Source organism: Lolium rigidum, chromosome 3, assembly GCF_022539505.1.
Source record: "Lolium rigidum isolate FL_2022 chromosome 3, APGP_CSIRO_Lrig_0.1, whole genome shotgun sequence".
NCBI classification, from domain to species: domain Eukaryota; kingdom Viridiplantae; phylum Streptophyta; class Magnoliopsida; order Poales; family Poaceae; genus Lolium; species Lolium rigidum.
Window position 1 is genome coordinate 357,593,845 of NC_061510.1, and position 16,118 is coordinate 357,609,962.

The 16,118-nt window shown below is 50.9% G+C and overlaps 1 protein-coding gene across 1 annotated transcript; it reads right to left on the reverse strand.

Moving 5' to 3' along the window:
- Positions 1-1,205: 1,205 nt before the first annotated feature.
- On the reverse strand, positions 1,206-3,436 carry LOC124704120 (monoacylglycerol lipase-like). The gene is made up of 6 exons (XM_047236358.1): positions 3,000-3,436; positions 2,855-2,893; positions 2,685-2,755; positions 2,088-2,152; positions 1,811-1,993; positions 1,206-1,696 (listed from the first exon to the last, which is right to left on the reverse strand). The coding sequence occupies exons 1-6, from the start codon at positions 3,425-3,427 to the stop codon at positions 1,295-1,297; spliced, it is 1,188 nt and encodes a 395-aa protein (XP_047092314.1). The 5' UTR covers positions 3,428-3,436; the 3' UTR covers positions 1,206-1,294.
- Positions 3,437-16,118: the final 12,682 nt, after the last annotated feature.

Here is a 16,118-nt window from a genome sequence, read left to right on the forward strand (position 1 = left end):
AATAGTACAGTTGACATTCAACGAACTTAATTCCCTAGAGATTTCATTGAAGTACTTAGGTGTATTTTGTTCCTTTCGTGAAAACAACACTACTACAAGACGGACGAGGGAGTATATAAGAAAATGTCTCTTCATCATGTGTAAAGCATGTAAATTGTAATGACCTTGGAGCACTCAGATGGGGACGACAAGCCACTGCGGCTGCATCGTGGGAGAAGCTCATTCTAGTCGGCGTGTCCATTGTTGGCCTCACGTTCACGATAGAAAGATTTTGATCGGCGAATCAGGACACTTTGATTTCCTCTTTTCCAATTGATTTCCTGTAAAACATCTCTGTCCGTGCTGTCAGTTCTCACCTCTCGCCGTCGCACAGCACTCGAGCGCGACGTCTTCTCGCGTGGTCTCGCGAGTTCAGCGAAAAGCTAGGAAACGCCTTGTTGTATACCTTTATACCAACGAGGTGATGAGTACGTGGCCTGCGGCGTGAACATCAAACGCTCAGCACTCGCCGAAAGCTCCAAGCCAGCAATAGTGAGCCCGCGGCGTCAAGATCAATCGCTCGCCGAGGTGAAAGCTACACCAAGCCAGCAACACTGCTGCGGTGAGCAGTGTGGCACGAGGGCGATCTGGTGATTTAAAATTTGCGCCACGATTGTTTCATCAAGTTCCATTGATTTTTGTATTACGATTGTTTCATCAAGTTTCATTCATTTCTCTGAAATGCAGTGAAAGAATTCTGAAGAAACTGAATGAAAAGGTCCCGTGAAGTTCCCCACGAGAAGAGTGAAGAAGGCGCATGAAACCGACAAGACTTGCAATGTGTGAACAAGACAGCAGGGTAGGCAAAAATTTCATGCAAAATTAATCAACTCTACCGCGGATTCTGATTAGAACCGCGACGGAAAATGTCCCCTCAATCTCGTGGGAGGGAACTAGAGGAGAGAAGGCGTCTACGCCATTATTGTGCACCACGCAGGGCGACATGAACGAACACTAAGCTAACTGCAGGTACGCAATGAGCACCCACACCCTAGCTAGCAGGCAAAAACAGGACATGGATCAAGAACATATCTCGGGACACCGCTGGGAGGCCGACCAAATTCAGCCACAGAACCCACCGACACCCCAGGTAAGTTAAGTTACTACTAAGCTTCGCCGCACTCGCGCCGCCACCGCCGGCTAGGACGCCGGCGAGAGAGCCGAGGAAGGAGGCGCGGACGATCAAAAATCGCGTCGTCACCGGTAAGGGAGACGCATCGCCGCTCCCACGCACAGCCTAGTTGAGGCGGCGTGGTCAGATCCTGGGGCGCAGCCAGTCGACGATGTCGCCGAGGACCACCTCCTTCTCGGGCTCGATGAGGAGGTCGTGGAGCAGCCCGTCGTAGAGCCGGATGGACTTGTCCGGCGTCGAGGCCTCCCGGTGCAGGCTCTTCGAGCCGGCGGGGTCGGTCACCATGTCGTCGGCGCCGTGCAGCACCAGCAGCGGCACGGTGATCCGGTGGAGGTGCTGCTGCAGGTACGACGTCAGCCGGAGGATCTCGTACCCCGTCCTGACACGGATGGAGCCGGTGAACACCAGCGGGTCCGAGTACTTCACTTTCAAGGCTTCTTGGTCGCGCGACACCGCCGGCCCGTTCTTGCTCGAGCCCGCGAACTGGTACCTCGGCGCGATCAGTGCAAAAATTGGGGCCAGTGCCTGCAGCGGAGAACAGAAAATACACTGTCAGTGATTGTTTCAGTCATACTCTCCAGTCTGCAAAATGCAGTTTCTTTCTGAAGATGTTATTCTGCATTTCGACGAACAGCTTACCTCTACGATGGGGTGGGCGGGCTGGATACGAACAGCCGGTGATGTCAGGACGATGCCGTTAACAAGAGCATTAACCTCCGGATCAAGCACAGCCTTGAGAATGATGCCTCCGCCAGTTGAGTGCCCGAAGCAGAAGCATGGGACACCAGGGTTCTCCGCCGAGACTTTCTTCAGATACATTTTCTAGATTGAACAACAGAGTTCTTTCAGATAAGAATTTGTATACATGTATGTGCTGTCTTAAGACAGAACACAAGCACTGAAACGCTCTTCATACCATGTCTTGGACGGCATGGTCAAGAGACTGCACGTATCCATGTAGACCATCACTTCCACCGTGGCCTGTGTGACAGCAAAATCTACGGGTCAGACATATTAATGTACAGATCATACCAAGTTCTTATACAGCCTTGTAGTTCATTTGAATTCAAATAATATATACTGTCTCCTCGTCTATCTAAAAACAGAACACATAACCATGGTTGCACACTAGCAATATCTTGATCTTCAGAGTCAACAAAAGTTAACCATGGCCAGTGTCAAAATGATGTCCAAATTTTAACCGATAAAACAAAAACAAAAAACTCTCGAAGTTGGGTAATCTTTTATTGAACTGATGATTGGAGTACTAGTATAGTGCAAATCCTTAGAAACAAACTAAGTCGCCTTAGATTCATTAATAAGCCGCCTTAATAATTAATTATAAGCGAAACTTGCAAGAAAATTCAACACCTTGGTCACTTTCGTAGTACTTGACCCGTAAATAAATCAACTCCAATAGTTGCCGTCAAGCAATGCTAAGTATTATAGTATCAGCTAAGCTTTAAGCAAGCATAATCAATTGAAGCAAGGGGAAACGGCAACAGAAGCTCACCGGTCCAGTCCATGCCGTAAACCTTGACATCCATGTCGTTCAACCGCTTCGCCAAGTAATCGTACCTCCCACTGCCAAATCAATCCCCAACGAACGATCAGCTACCAGCCCAAACAAACAAAGCCGCGCGCAGTTAATTTGAACAGAGATGAACGGAACCAGATTCTCACCTGTGCTCGTTCAACCCGTGCATGACCACAACAATCGCCCTGCACCGAAAAAGGACAAACCATGGTCAGTACGGCAACAACAGAGGACACCGTTTTTGTTGCGTAGAAAAAAAAAATAGTAACAAAATTCGATTCGAATTCTCACCTGGGCTTGACGGCGGCGGAGGAGGAGCCGTGCGGCCACCAGCACTGCGTGAAGAGCGTCTCGCCGCGCGCGGTGGGGATGAGCTCGTACTCCCTCCCGGCCTCCCTCGCGCGCCGCACGGCGGCCTCGCGCCTCGCCAGCGCCTGCCGCCGCGCGGTGGCCATGGGCGACCCGGCCGGCACCCTTAGCACGACCGCCGACGCCTTGCCCTTCTTCCCGCTGCTGGCCGCGGAGGAGGACGGTCCGTCTGCCGTACCTGCCGACGAGGCGTCCCCATGCCCGTGGCGCTGCGCGGCGCGCCATCGGAGGGGCAGGAGCAGGAGCAGCGCGAGGGGCTGCAGGACGGCGAGGATCCGGCGCAGCGCGAGCAGCGAGAGCAGCGCGCTTATCCTGCCCGCCGCCTCCGCCGCCTGCATGCTCCTGGCCATCCCGCTCGACCGCTGATTTGCGCGCGCGCGTGGGGTTGTGGTGACGGGTGAGCAAGGATTGCAAGAACCGAGTTCTGGACGGATCGATCGGCTGGCACCGTGCTGAAAATGGACTGTGAGATTCCCCGGCCGCAGGAATAGCGGAGATGGAATCGAATCCTGCCGTCTTTCGGCTGGCTGGCTCGGGAATCGGATGCTCGTGCGCGCGGCGTGGGCTGTAATCTCGCAAACTGAGCGACGGTTTTCGGGCCGGATGGATCGGGTGGTTGGAGGAAGGAGAAGGAAGGATGGAGAAGTGTGGTGTGGTTTTGCTTGGAGGTGGAGAGAGTGGAGGCGGGGGGCTTTATAGCCGCGGTGCCCGGCGGTGGGAGGCGGAGGCGGCAAGGAAATCCATCCAATCCAAGCAGCCACTTCGCCACCTCGCCCCGCCGCGGCGATGAGAGGGCGCACGCGGAGGGCCCCAGTCGACAGTGTCTCGCTGTACGGGACGTGTGTGGACTGGCCGAAAAGCGAGGGACGCGTGGCGATACTGGACCGGCTGCGTGGGGCCGCCGGCATCCGAGACCTATGGCGTCGGGAGGGAGAAAGAGATTCGTCGGGGTGTGGGGCCGGGGTGGCAGCGGGCCATCCGTCGCTGTCCCTTATCTTTGCGATCGGGAAGTGGGGAACAAAACGGACGGACGGAGAGAAGCAGACGCATCTAGAAAATTCGGGCATATGCGGGCGGCCGACCGTTTTTTATTTATTTTGTACGGGAAAAAAACTGTCCGGATTTCTCGGGGCGGCGGTGCAGATAACCTCGAGGAGGGGGAGGCGTGCTGCGTTTGTTCGTTTCCTCTGCATTGCGTCTCCGCTTCCTTGCTCGTCTAGCTCTAGCTCTAGGTGACTAGGTGCTGATGGACGTGGCGAACATCGCCGTTTTTCAGTACAAGTGTATTTGTTTCCGCAGATGTTTTAGTGCTACCACAAAATATTTGGGGCGTCCTAGGTGACCAAGACCGACACGGCCGGGCCAAAGACATAATACTGCCAGCACTGCGCTAGGTTGCACGGATCAAGTAACTAACACAGGGACTCTGTTACCGGCTTGTCTACCGCGGTTACAAACTGATTACCGGATTGCCCGCAAAAAAAAAAACTGATTACCGGATTTATCGGGCAAAAAAAATTTGTAAACCGGTCGCCAAATAGCAACCACCGGTAACCGAGCAAATTCAAATGTTTCTGAAATTGGAATTTAAAATTTGTTTGCAAACCATTTTCCGGTAACCGTACTTACAACCAATCCGAGTATCCTCCCTAGAAAAACAAATAATCAGACTGATAAATCACAGCCCAACGGATGCATGCATTGTTTCTTATATATGAGTTCTCATACTTCAACAATGAATATTGCTCCCTCCTTTCCAAAATAAGTTGTGTACAGTTTCTGATCAAAGTCACACTATTTGAAGTAATGAAGTTTGACAAAAAAAAAAATAGGAAAAGATCTCAACACTTATAATATCAAACCAATATTGTTAGAATGATTGTCAAATATAATTTCATATTATGTGTATTTGCGTTTACAAAGCTGTATATCGGCTAGTAAGTGCAATCACACACACACGGGTTATACATGGTCATTAGTGTACTGCTAGTACTCTTGTAGTTCACCGCAGCAACAAAAAAGAACTAGTATTGTTGTATTTACTATTTACCCTTGTTGATCGGTATTGCTATTTGTTTTTCAGATGATCGATAATTCTTCTCGAGCTCAAGCATAGGAACAGCAACTTCGTTCCAATTATATAGCTTGGCTCATTTTAATATACCAACCGGCGATCATATGCATTGCCATCTCCGCTCAAGATAGAGTTGCGAAATATCTTCACATCCAAAAAACAATATGCAAAATATCTGCAAGATTGGATGATCACGGTCACTATCGATGCGGCCGAATTATTTTTTATCATGATTCGAAAAGATCCGGCTTGTAATTAGCAACCGCTGAGAATATGATATGAAGTTGACCTAAATTAAAAAAAAATGTTCGTCGGATCGGTTTGCTCTGAAGTTAATAGCATAAACCACCAATTTTAAGGTTAAATCAACTTCGGTATCACTTTACATTTTCGTACAAAAAATAACCACATTTTATCAACCAGGAACTAACATAGATTATGACCATCTGGGCCCACCTGTAAGGCTGACGTGGCCTAGATTTTTAGAAGTTGGACTGTGTCCCACATGTTAGCACAATTAAGAAAAATGGAAAAATGATGAAAAGAGAAAATAAAAAATAGAAAACCGAAAAAGCAACCTGAAGGTTCCTCTCCATTGCCACTGCCGGCCCACTCTTACCACCGCCGCCGTCGGCGAGACAACAATCCAACGCTCTGTGCTTGCCCATCCCCGATGTTGCTTGGACCGAGGTCGTCGACCATCGCCGACGTTGCTCGGATGGCGTTGCTCAGAGGCACGTGGCGATGCTTACCAGATTTGTGGCGGCGCGAGTAGAGGCCGCCTCACCCTAGCGTAGGCCGACCAGGGGCACGAGGAAGGCCACCCACAATCTCCATGTCGTCTACGGCAGACAAAGGCACGTGGTGGCGCGGAAGGCCTTCGTTGCAGTTGTGGCGGCGCGGGCAGGGGCCAACGGAACTAGCAGGTAGTGGTCGCCGGAGAATGACGGTGGTGGGAGTGCGGGTGGAGTGCGTGGAGGCGTCGGCCGTTAGGTAGGATAGGACTTTGTTTATCTTTTTTGATTTCCATTTTTTTACATATTTTGAGTTTCTTAATTGTGGCTGACATTGGGGTCTGAGTACACGTAACCAGATTTTTTTTACCTTTTTATTAGTGACCGGTCGTGGTGTAATTAGATTCCTAGTCCTGGACTCGTGGCAGCTACTCACCACTAGCTTACACTAGTGTCAGTGGGCCGTGCAGAGGTGGCTTGGTCACATGACAGCATCATAGATCGATCGGTGGCACCTAGAACGAGTCCAGCGCGGCAGGCTCGAACATGGGTGATTTTCTTTAATACGTACTCTGTAAGCAGGCTCGATCCACCACTTTGGAACCGGTTCTCGGGAGGGATATTGGCGAAGATTCACGTGGCAGCTGCACCCGTCCAAAACACAAGATTCCAAGACTCCAAGTACAGTACCGTGCTCTTGTACCTTCTTTTTTCGAATTACCGTGCTCTTGTACGAGTACTTGCAACGCTTTTCCACACAATAACTTCACCGTATAAAACTATGGGTATCAGTTGGAAGGATCTCACTTAGTTCGCAGTCTTAGTTAGGACTTAGGAGTACTTAGTTACAGCAGTTAGCTAGCGACAGTTTATTCAGTCGGATCCTAGGGGGTTACTACAGAGCAGAGCACGTTTGTTCATTCCAGAGCATGGTGGCGCGCGCGCGGACGGAGACCGATGGAACTGGCCAGCTGTTTCACTTGTTCTTCTAGCCCCGGTCGTCCTACACTGCAAGGAGAAATCCGTACGTCGACTTGGATCGGTGTGGGGGAAACCTGGGAGCCCGGTTGGACGGACACGATCGAGTAGTCCGGTGCGGCGGGCTGGTCAAGTCAGTCAGAGTCAGAGGGCTGCTGCTCGTCGCTCGTCGAGGGATTTTGTACGTGGGTTCCATTCCATGCTGATCGATTCGTACACTACGCACAGGTAGCAAACTGAGCTAGGTGCGACTAGGCGCAATGTCTACCGGTCAGTAAACTAGGTGAGTGAGGGCATCGCCAGCGGCGCGACGCAAACGGAAGCTCAGTGATCGTTTGTGTCCGCCGTGACCGGAAATGCGTCTGGGGCCTGTTCCAGCGGGGCGATGCAAAGTGACCGGGCCGTCCGCGGAGACACAAACCTGGCCTAAATATGCGCCAGGTTTGCGTCTCGGCGGACGCTCGACGGACGCGCAAAGTGTCCGCTCGCTTCCCCACCGGGCCCGCCTGGCAGCGAGTCTGCATCGAGGGCATCGATTCAGGCTGTTAGCGCTTCCGCGTCTGCGCCGCAGCCTTCGCCATCAATGGCGCGGCTGCCTGTTCTGTGCACGCATCGCGGCGGGCGGCGGCTGGGCTTCTGCGGCGCCTTCAATGGCATCGTATCCCGCGCGCGCCTGCCCATAAAAGTCCACCGGCCGCGTCGCTCCTTCGCCCACACCTCCACAACCACCACCACCGCCGCAGCGCTATGGGGAAGAAGAATGACTTCGAGGCCTCCGGCAGCGGCAGCAAGAAGATCCCGCTCCCCGTCTCGGTGGGGAGGCTCATGCACGGCAAATGGATGCCGTGCGACGATGCCTGGTCCGGCGTGCGGCTGCTCGGTGGTTGGCGGCTCGGCTGCCGCCGGGTGCCTATCCCTCCGAGCACTGCGCGCGAGCTCGCGGACCGCGGAGATCCGGCGCAGGAGGCGGTATCTGCCGGCGGACCTCCGCGACGATCCGGCGTGCGCCATCGACTCGGAGGTTTTGCGTACGTACCTGTCCACGGAGACGGACAGGAGACGAAGGGCAGGCTTCATGGGCGACAGGGATTACCCCTTCGGCCCTGCACCGCCGGCTCATCGTCAGCAGGCGCCGACGCGTCGTCAGCAGGCGACGACGAGACGTCAGCTGACGCAGCACAACGACGCCGACAACGATGACGAAGCCTACGCCGTGTACGACGACGAAGACTACGTCGAGGCGCTCGCGTACCATAGCGAGGAGGTGAAGGACGACAGCGACGACTACGTCGCTGTCGTCTTCCACGAATGGCAGCAGGCCTTGGCGGAGGGCCGCCGTCCTCGTCTCCGAGCACGACGCGCCTGTGCAGCCGCCGCTGCCCCGCTACGCCACCGCCGTCATGCCGCCGGGCCTGTCAGCGGATGAAGCACTTCGACAGGCGCTCCTGGAGTCGGCGGCGCCTCCGCCACCGCCGCCACGGCCGCAGGCTCGGGCGCCTCAACCGCCGCCACAGCCGCAGGCCCGGGCGCCTCCACCGCCGCCACGGCCGTAGTACCGGGCGCCTCCACCGCCGCCACGGCCCGCAGCATCGGGCTCCTCCACCGCCGCCACAGCCGCAGCCTCCTCAACCTCGAGCACCGGCAGCGCGCCCGGCGTACGCTCCCCCGGATGCCAACTGGCCTTGGGTCGTCCCGGACTTCATCGTGCTCGACAGCGACGGGAAGCAGCACATCGGCGACGAGCAGCACAGCGGCGAGGAGCAATAGGCGTTTTAGGTTTATTTTTTAAGTATGTAAACTATGTTTCATGTTTAAAAAAAAGGATTCGTTCTAAAAAATGCGTCGTGCCGCTGGAGCCACCCCCGACACAAACGGACGCGCGGTCGATTTCGACCAAACGGGTCGACGCAAACGGACGCGCGCGGATGCTAAAATGCGTCGCGAGGCTGGAGATGCCCTGAGTATACTATACCAGCTACGGTGTACGTACAGTACACACAGGGAGTGATCTAGCGATGGAAATTCGCGGCTGGATTCTGGAGTCTGGAGTGATCTAGGGGCGGAAATTCGCGGCCGCACGCACGGTTGGACTCGGCCGGCGACCGGCGACCCAACGCGAACTAGTCCGGCGCGGCGGACTCTTCCCATCGTACGTCCATCGTAGTATCTACTTAGACAAAGTCATTCAAAACTCTTTTGAAAATACATTAATCAAATGAGCTTGCGAAAAACAGGCACTCACATCATGCCGCGATTCTTGATGTTCAATTTGTAGATTGTGGAAAACCCAAGCTTGTCCTTATGCTTTGAGTGCTTAAGGTCTACCTAAAGCTTGTGGGATATATACACACAAGGAACATAAACATGATTACATATCTCTTCTCTTTCTCGCATGTTGTGTACTTTCAATAGACACATAGGCCTTGGCTTTTAGCAAAATGTAACCTTACACTCACTCCATCCTGAAATATAAGACGTGTATAAACTTTGATTAAAACTTAAAGATCACTAAGTTTGACCATATAATAGCAGGCGATATCAACAACTACAATATTGAATATATACATTATGAAGATATATATTATGGAAAATATATTAATATTTGTGGCGAAGGGATTACATTGTAATCATTTCCACAAGTTAATTTGGTCCTAGTAAAATTGTTCATATACGATGATGCTTACTTAGACCTCTCGTATATCATGCAATGAAACCTAAGAAAGTAGATTGCCTGACAAAACTATTAACGATGATAATACAATACCATAATGTACCATCTTGTAGGTCTTTTATAGTACAAATATCGTAAAGCTAACCTTGTGGACCGAGAGAGTATGTTAAAAAGAGAGGAAGTGCTCCTAGATACTCGCAATATTATCTCGCTCGTTGCAACAACCGGTGGTGCTTAGGAAAAGATACGAAGATATCTAGCGTGTAAAAAAAACAAGATTCCAAGCAAGGGTGAAGCTCCTAGTAGGGCAAGCCAGCCACCCTACCTTGGTTTTTGTCGAATACATTCATATGTATGTGTTTTTTCTGAATAATTTGAGGGGTCATAAATCGACTCTGTATGAGAAAGTTATGTTTGTTTTAGTGAACACTATACAAAACCAACTTCAAACCAAAAAAGGACTAGGTACCAAAAACATAGACTCATTTCTAAGTTCAGAGTACATAAGATTGCTTGTCTTACTGAGATTTATCATGGATCTTGCTATATCCAACTTGAGCTATTTCTTGACGGAGAGCATTGAGCTATCCATTATTCATGCACGGAGAATTGGAGATTTAGGGGATTTCGAGATATTTGAAAGGCACATTATGCTTCCTCCAAGGACATTATCACCTTATTGAGTTGGTGCTTATTTTACCGGTGACGACAAAAACAATTGAAAGGTATTTCCCGGTGAGAAAGATTGTCAAGACCGAGTTGCGCATGGAGTGAGCGATATTCAAAAGGCTTTACATATAGAATTACATAGGCTTAAAAAAGATAAATCTATTCCATTGAGCTTGAATTATTGGTATGTTTGTAGGTCCTACTTATAATCAGATACGTTTCTTTTTTTTTAAGTGCTAGGTGATTGTGTTAGGATCATATACAACATTAATGTCTCAGGATTATTTTGGTCTTTGTATTTTTTAGAGTTCACCCAACTTTAGATAATTTCCGTCCTTCACCAATGATTCCAAATACCGTACTTGGGGCACTTTTTCCACAGAATAACTCCATCGTAGAAAACTATGGCTATGAACTGTAAGCATCTCACACTCTTAGCTAGGAGTACTTAGTTACAGCAGTCAGTTAGCGATAGTTTATTCGGTCAGATTATGTACGCGATGGTGGAGTCGACCTAGGTCCGATCCTAGGGGGCAGAAAGGATGTTGTGTTGTGCGTCGGCGCACCTTTATTCATTCCATGGTGGCGCGCGGACGGAGACCGGGCCAGCTGTTTCACTTGTTGTACTGTACCTCGGGTCGTCCTTTGTAGAGTGCAAGGAGAAACCCGTCGAGTGGTAACGTAGAGATCGGCGCTGCGTGCGACCGGGGAAAACCAGGGAGCTCCGTTGGACGGACGCGAGCGAGTCCGGCGCGGCCGGCGGGCTCGTCAAGTCAGAGGGCTGCTAGCTGCTCGTCGGGCGTACGTCGACGCAAGTGTACGAGCAAGGAAAGATACGGAGACGCACGAGTCGTACACACAGATAGCAAAGATAGGTGCGCACGACTAGGTGAGTTCGTTCCAGCGGGGCCTCACGGTTTGGACCTGCTCGGCGAGACGGCGACCGCCGACGGGCGACGTACCCAGCGCGAACTAGTCCGGCGCGGCGGACTGTCGTCATCATCATTTTTTAGGAAGCGCACGGCTCGCCGAGTTTGAAATAATGGACACGCACAACACTTGAATCGGTCATCTCGGGATTCTGACAGGTATTGCAAAACGAAGATAAATGTGTCGGTCAGGACTCAAGGATATGACTCTGGACGTATCTGGCTGGCAACGATTGCGTCCCAAGACTGCGACCGTGCACGGCAGCTAGCCGGCCATCACGGCCGCCTATGAACCAGGGCGCCGTGTGCGTCACGTCGACCGCGCCGTAGCATAGCTGATCACGTTACCGGCCCACACACCGTACCCTCGCTGAAGCTCATTTCGACGCGAGAGATGCGCAACGAACGTGGTCAGGTCGGGTCGTGGTGCACGTTAGTGCTCAGGGCATCTCCATCGGCGCGACGTATTTTAATGTCCGCGAGCGTCCGTTTGCGTCGTGCTGCGGACGCTAAAATAACCGTTTGTCCGCGCGTCCGTTTGCGTCTAGGGGCTGCTCTCGCGGGGTGACGCATTTTTTTTCTTGTTTTTTCTTCTTCTCCATTTAAACATAGTTCCAAATATTACATATTGAAACATGATTTTACACAAACTAACACATAGTTTGGAATATGGTTTACACAAACTAACACATAGTTTGAACCATCGTTGACATAAATATAACATTTTAAAAAAAAAGAAACCAGTAGTGTTGATTTCCGTATGTTCGCTGCCAGGAAAGAACATTCGAGGGCACACCCAATCACCCAAACTAGAAAATCCAGCAGGAGGAGATGGTGTCCTTGTTGGTTCTACCGAGGAAGAACAGACATAAACCTCCACTACTGGTGATGAGATCTGAGATCTAGGGTTTGGCCCGATCTCGCGATTTGACCCAAGATCCAAGGGGAAGAGGTGGGAGAGCGCGAGGAACACGAGGAACACGAAGAACACCGGTACTCACGCACGCACACCAACCCGATACACCCGATACTTACCCCCGTGGCTCGATGGACCACGCCAATAGAATCACCCGAAGAGGCACGCGGCAGAATTCCCGGTGAGAGATTGGTGTTGGAGAAGAAGAGATTGGTGAGGGAGAGAGAGTACCTTGTACTAGAATCTCACTCAACAATATCCAAATCAACAACAAGGATGGCCTTGATTACAGAGGGATGCTTGTCCAAGATGGATGCTAACCCTAGGGAGACTAAGCTTGGTTTAAGCTCAAATTATGTCTCAGCGGGTAAGGGAGGGGTCCAGGTTCCTTATATAGGCATACAGGGCCAGCAAGGCGAAAAGGTACATAACTTAGGCAGTTTGGTGGGGTCTTCCCGTCAGATCCGGTCCTGGGGCCGGTCAGACCGGGCCTGTGACCGGGTGGTCCGGTCGTGGGTCCGGTCGACCGGGCGCCAACCGGAAACTTCGCAGATTTCCGTCCGGTTGGTTTCCGGTACGAGCTCGTGGGAAATCCGGTTGGCGACCGGTTGACCGGGCCGGGGACCGGGGGGTCCGGTTGTGGGTCCGGTCGACCGGGTCCTGGACCGGCCGCCGTCTTCTCTTCCTTCGAGCGCTTCGAGTGACGTCGGATCCAGCCTTCGTGCCCATCTTCATGTCCCGCTGTTCCTCTCCTTCCCTTGTCCATGGTGCGTCCTCCCTCCGGGGTCTTGATGCTCCTTGTACCTAATGACACAAAGCACATCGGCATGAGGTAGCATTTCATCCAAAGGTGTACCGAGATCAAGGGTGGTGAGGAGCGAGTTCACCTTATCATGTAGCGCTTTAACTCGAGCCCGTGTCATTGGTCCACTAGGGGGACTTGTTGGTCTTGGTGAGGAGGTGTCCGAAGGCCACCCCGCATCATCTCCCCCCCCCTTGGGAGAGAGTCGTCCTCGACTCTTGTGCATCCTCATCTCCATGATATGGTGATAGATCGGAGATGTTGAACGTGTTGCTCACCAATTACTTGGAGGTTGGTATGTCGATGACGTAAGCGTTGTTGTTGATGCGCTTGAGGACCTTGAAAGGGCCATCTCCTCTTGGCTTGAGCTTGGAGTTGCGTTCATGGGGAAACCTCTCTTTCCGAAGGTGAATCCAAACGAGGTCTCCTTCTTCAAACACTCGTTCCTTCTTCTTGGCGTTGAGTCGAGTAGCTTGGCGAAGTGCATGCTCTTGTATGGTTGCTCTTGTTTCTTCATGTAGTTTCTTCATGGCGGTGGTGCGCTTGTCGAAGTCCATGTTCGTCCTTTCATGAAGAGGTAGTGGAAGAAGGTCGAGCGCCGTGTGCGGTTCGAAGCCATATACAACCATGAACGGACTCCTTGATGTTGTGGAGTGCTTGGCTCGATTGTAGGCGAACTCCGCATGAGGTAGACATTCTTCCCATGACTTCAAATTTTTCTTCACTAGTGTTCGTAGGAGCGTAGAGAGGCTTCGATTGACCACTTCCGTTTGACCATCGGTTTGAGGGTGCGAGGACGATGAGAATAAGAGCTTCACTCCAAACTTTGCCATGAGCGACTTCCATAGATAACTCATAAACTTGACGTCTCGATCCGACACAATGCTTGCCGGTATTCCGTGTAGGCGAACCACTTCCCTGAAAAACAATGAAGCAATGTGTGAAGCATCATCCGTCTTATGGCATGGTATGAAATGAGCCATTTTAGAGAACCTATCCACTACCACAAAGATTGAATCATGCCCATATTTTGTTCTTGGTAAGCCTAGTACAAATTCCATGCTTATATCCGACCAAGGAGCATGAGGAATAGGCAACGGTGTATAAAGACCATAAGGGTTGGAAGTGGACTTAGCTTGTAAGCATGTTGTGCACCGGCGGCAAAGGCGTTCCACGTCGCGGTACATTCTTGGCCAATAGTAGTGGGTTGAGAGCATGGCATATGTCTTCTCTCTTCCGAAGTGACCCATGAGACCACCTCCATGCGATTCTTATAAGAGCAAAAGGCGAAGCGACGACGAAGGAATACAAAGTTTGTTGGCTTTGAACAAGTAACCATCATGCAAATAGAAATCATCAACTCCTCGATGAGCGGAACACTTCTCAAAGATTGGTGCAAAGAAAGAATCGGAAGAATAGAGTTCTTTGATCTCCTCAAGTCCCAAGACATGAACGTCCAAACGAGTGAGTAAAAGGGTGAGTTTGCGGGAAAGCGCATCCACTACTACATTGTCCTTGCCCTTCTTGTATTTGATTACATATGGGAAGGACTCAATGAACTCAACTCATTTTGCGTGTCTTTTGTTCAAATTGTGTTGGCTTCTCAAATACTTCAAAGACTCATGGTCGGAATGAATGATAAACTCTTTTGGCCAAAGATAGTGTTGCCAAACCTCAAGAACACGAACCAAAGCATAAAGTTCCTTGTCATATATAGGATAGTTGAGGCGTGCGCCATCCAACTTCTCACTATAATATGCCACGGGTTTACCATCTTGCATAAGAACGCCACCAATACCAAGTCCACTCGCATCACACTCAATCTCAAAAGTTTTTGCAAAATTTGGAAGGACGAGAAGAGGAGCTTCGGTAAGGCGTTTCTTCAATTCATCAAAAGCATTTTGTTGGGCCTTGCCCCACACAAACGGAACATTCTTTTTGGTAAGCTCGTTCAAAGGGCAAGCAATGGTGCTAAAATCTTTCACAAAGCGGTGATAGAAACCGGTGAGTCCATGAAAACTTCGGACTTGAGCAAGGTTTGTAGGAGTAGGCCAATTGTGGATGGCCTCAACCTTCGAAGAATCAACTTCAATGCCATTGGCGGAAACCACAAAACCAAGGAAATCCAATTTGTTTTGGGCAAAAGTGCATTTGGGCAGATTTGCATAAAGCTTCTCATGACACAAGATGCATAAGACTTCTCTCACATGTTGCACATGGTCCTCGAGATTTTGGCTATAAATGAGAATATCATCGAAATAGACAACCACACTCTTGCCAATGAGAGGACGCAAGATGTGATTCATGAGGCGCATGAAAGTTGATGGAGCATTTGAAAAACCAAATGGCATGACAAGCCATTCATAGAGACCAAGTTTGGTCTTGAAGGCCGTCTTCCATTCATCACCGATTGCCATGCGGATTTGGTGGTATCCGCTACGCAAATCGACTTTAGAGAAAATCGTGGCACCGCTCAACTCATCAAGCATATCATCTAAGCGCGGAATGGGATGGCGGTAACGAACGGTAATGGCATTGATGGGGCGGCAATCCATACACATTCGTTGCGTCTCATCCGGCTTAGGAACAAGAATCACGGGAACGGCACAAGGGCTAAGACTTTCTCGAACGTACCCTTTGGCGAGGAGATCTTGTATTTGGCGTTGAATCTCCTTTGTGTCCTCGGGGTTGGTGCGGTAGGCGGCACGGTTTGGAAGGGGAGCGCCGGGTATGAGGTCGATGCGGTGCTCGATGCCTCGAAGCGGTGGAAGTCCATGAGGTAGCTCGTCGGGGAAGACGTCTTGGAACTCCTTCAAAAGAGACAACAAAGACGAAGGAATGTTGGTTAAGTCGTTAGTCTCCGATGACGGGCCCTTGCAAATTAGCACATAGTGCAATATGGTGGATGGGTTTTCTTGCACTTCTCTCCACTCGCTTTTGGTGGCTAGGAGGACGCTCTTTCTCTCACTCATATAGGGCTTGTGGCGCTCACTCTCCTTTTCGTGGGTCGCTCCCTCTCCTCTCAACTCACTATGGTGGTTGTGTTGTTGTGCCCTCGCTAAAGCCTTCGCATTGTCGGCGATGATTTGGCTAGGAGTCATTGGGCGAAGCTCGAACTTCTTATCCTTGACCTTGAAGGTGTATGCATTGGTGTGTCCGCCATGTATAGCCTTCTTGTCGAATTGCCATGGGCGGCCAAGCAACATGTGGCACACCGTCATGGGCACCACGTCACACTCAATGGTATCTTCATAGGGGCCGATCTTGA